We start from the raw sequence: 3,458 nt of genomic DNA on the forward strand, positions 1-3,458 counted from the left end.
CTGTGGAGTTTAGATAAAATGTGCATTATGATTACCTTGAAAATTGTTATAATGCTATTAAATTCCCTTCATTTAATGCACCTTGTGTGCATACACTTTTAGCTATAAATATATACAATAATTTACCGCAGATTTAAGATGATTATTATATTTTGATATTCATGTAACAGCAAGCTTATTTTGATTTGGTTAGGGATTATTTTTATTTAAATAACAGCAAAAAATGTGATAAATAATAATAATAGTATTAATATTAATAAAGTCTACACTGATTTTAAGAAAGAAAATGTAACACATTTTTACATTTAAGAAATTGTGTTTAATAGATCAGAACGAAGAATTGAGGTGATTACACAGTGATTAAATCAATGCATGTTCAGGGCGGAGCTTTGTACAGTGTAGCAGTGGTTCTGATTGGTTCCCACACAGGCTGCATAGGCCATGGCGTGAGCAATGTAGTTCTGCTCATTAATGCCCTGGAACAGATGAGCCATGGGTCCTCTAGCCAAGACTGCCACGTCCTCACCTCCATGAGTCTCCGAGTCGAGAGGAACTGCCGCCAGCTGGACATAGTCCTTACTCTCTGAGAGACAGACAGACACAGAGAGGGTTTTCTGAATGGGTTTTCCATTCCTAAAAGTTTAAGGGTTTTAACATGGAGGAGCTCCTTGACTGAGGCTAGTTCCATGAAAGCAACCATACCATAAATTGTTTGATGACAAACAATGACAAATTTCGGAATATTGAATATAATACTTTTTATCTCTTCATAGTTGTTGAAACAAGTTAGTTCCTGTTGCCGCTTATGTTATAGACAGCCATAAACAGCCTTTCCTTACCAGCTTCTCTTTTCTCTCACCCTTTAATTAATAAGATAAAAAACCAACAGAGAGACTTCTAAAAGGCAGAAACTCCACTGTCCTGAAGATGTGGGAAGGTTACAGCTTTATCTCTGACTGTTAGTGCTGACACCAGAGACTAGAAATAATAAGCCGCATTAGCTAGGTAGTTCAATAATGTATTGTAGTATAGTTTAGTTCAGTGTTTGTCCGCGTCTCCTGTACTTTGTTTTGTTCTGTGTAGCACCTCTGGTCCAGGAGGAACGTTGTTTCATTTAATTTCTGATGCATGTACTGCATCAGCTATATATGGTTGAAGTGACAATAAAGCTTCTTTGACTTTGACTTTAATGTGTGTGTGTGTGTCAGAATATGTATTGTGTGTGTGTAGCCCTCACTGGTGTCCACTTTACGGATGTCTGGTCGTTTGTTGTTGATGATTTTGTATCCAGGGCCATTTCCGTACATCAGAGTGGTATACGGGAGCATGTCGGTCCCATAAACAGGAGATTTACCTAAGTCATGGATAAACACACACACACACACACACACACAAGGGGTTTTAATTCCATTGTCTTCAGCCAGATGTCCTACAGACTGTAGGACAGACTGTGCATGTTGGGTTTTCTGAAATCTAAACACACTTACCCAGAATGCTATTGCCTCTGAAGGGATAGCCATTAAAGGAGAGCGAGTGGGAGTGGTCAGCAGTGACAACAGTCAGTGTCTCTTCCTCATTGGTCAACTCCAGTGCCCGGGCAACAGCGTTGTCAAGGGCCACAGTTTCATGCAGTGCCATGGAGGCACGACTAGCATGGTGTCCCTGATCGATACGTCCACCTGCGGCCACAACACACTGACAGCTGATCCGGTTCACTCTGGTGAACATGTTAAGCATTAAAACACTCAGGACCATGCTGTTTCAGGAACACAATCAATAATCAATAATGAAGTGGGGTTTTAATGTTATCACACCAAAGCTGATTATTTCCCTGCAACAGCATGTTCCCAAGTGTTTTATTCCTCTTACATAAGAGCAGTTTAACAATAATTAATGCAAGAATTAAAGACGATGCCTTTTTAATAATCTATTTCTGGTTATGTTTAATGTTCAACAAACAGCTTTATTCCTGTTCTCACTTACATTATAGAAGCTACCAGCAGTCGGTGCCTCATCTGTTAAAAAGTGCAGACACTTTCTATTTCTCTTTATAATTATACTTATAATAATTATTTACCCTATACTTTTAATATTTAACTTTATATTACATCTTAGAGCTTGCATGGTACTTAGGGATATAACAAATCAATATTTGTTCATTTGTTATATCAAATCAACAATATAACAATATATTCAGTATATTTGGATATATAACAAATCAATATAGATTTAACAGTAGTGTTTTTGTAGCATCTTCTTTTCATCTCTATTTGATTACTATTTATTTCATGCAACAATTTGATATATTTTACACTGAAAAGGAGGAGTAACCAAAACTATAAATGAAACAATAAACAAGCAAGCAATATATATATATATATATATATTTATAATATATTTTATAATTGATCGAAATATTGATATATTCCCCAGCTCTGGTAGGTACGTCCAAAAGGTTTTCCACATAAATCAGTTACATTTTATTTAATCTTTTTTGTATTAAATTTCTTTTTTGTGATGTAGATAAAGATCTGCTTATATTGTAGGTTTAGTTTATATTTTTATAACTGCTGAAACTTTGTTTTTGAAAGATATGAAATGTTTCCTGATGTAAAACCATTGCTATACTGATGGAGTGAATATTATTCTTTAATTTATCGATGCATCTTTTTGATTGTTTGGTAAATTTGTTTGATGAAGCTTACCCTCCACTAGCAGAAAGAATCCTCTTGGGTTCTTCTGTAGGATGCGGATGGCTTTCTCAGTCATTTCAATAATGGAGGGATCCATGAGTGGGTCTCTCTCCACCTCGAACCTCAGATCACCAGGTTCAAACAGGGCTACAGAGAAAATAGAGAAATATAAAGTCACAGTAAAACAATCACAGAGTCACAGAGTTCATTGCATTATAGCAGCTATTATAAACAGTCATTCCTTCACCAGCTTCTCTTGACAAACAGTGTTTAGCTACATAAATATCTCCTTACAAGAGGAAAACTCCACCATATCAATGTTTAAATATGTTTTTTAAATGTTTTCTTATAGCGTCTGCTGTACACGTCCCTGTGAATGAGCTGTTACTATGGAAACATGTGCGTTCCTTCTGACCAATTAGGATAAACATTAGAATGTTTATTATATTAATAGTAATTGATGATATCACACTCGCCCATCAGGTAGTCTGTGGTCTTGGCGTCCACCGCATCAAACTCTGTCTTATTCCACACGTAGCGAACCACCTACAGAGCGGACGGAAAAAGACACTTCTTTAGTTCTGCACTCAAGCTACAAGGGTAATGTAGTGATGTGAGCCACAGTTTAACATCATCAGATCACACTGTTTTTACATACAAAAAATCTTCAAGTCTAGTGTATAAGCTTCAACTTCAATATGTAGGCCACACCCCTTCCTCTTTCTGTTTCTGTCTCTCTTTCTATCTCTCTCTGTCTCCATTATT

At 36.4% G+C, this 3,458-nt stretch overlaps 1 protein-coding gene across 1 annotated transcript in view; it reads right to left on the reverse strand.

The window, feature by feature from the left end:
- Window positions 1–321: 321 nt before the first annotated feature.
- The window catches only part of alp3 (alkaline phosphatase 3), a 14,882-nt gene continuing 11,745 nt past the window's right edge, over window positions 322–3,458 (reverse strand). The window contains exons 8-12 of the mRNA XM_058413220.1: window positions 3,170–3,239; window positions 2,706–2,840; window positions 1,488–1,679; window positions 1,238–1,354; window positions 322–583 (exon numbers count right to left, since the gene is read on the reverse strand). Of these exons, the coding sequence (XP_058269203.1) occupies window positions 366–583; window positions 1,238–1,354; window positions 1,488–1,679; window positions 2,706–2,840; window positions 3,170–3,239 (732 nt within the window). The 3' untranslated portion in view covers window positions 322–365. The remainder of the gene's footprint in view (window positions 584–1,237; window positions 1,355–1,487; window positions 1,680–2,705; window positions 2,841–3,169; window positions 3,240–3,458) is intronic.

This window comes from Hemibagrus wyckioides, linkage group LG17 (assembly GCF_019097595.1).
Source record: "Hemibagrus wyckioides isolate EC202008001 linkage group LG17, SWU_Hwy_1.0, whole genome shotgun sequence".
NCBI classification, from domain to species: Eukaryota; Metazoa; Chordata; class Actinopteri; order Siluriformes; family Bagridae; genus Hemibagrus; species Hemibagrus wyckioides.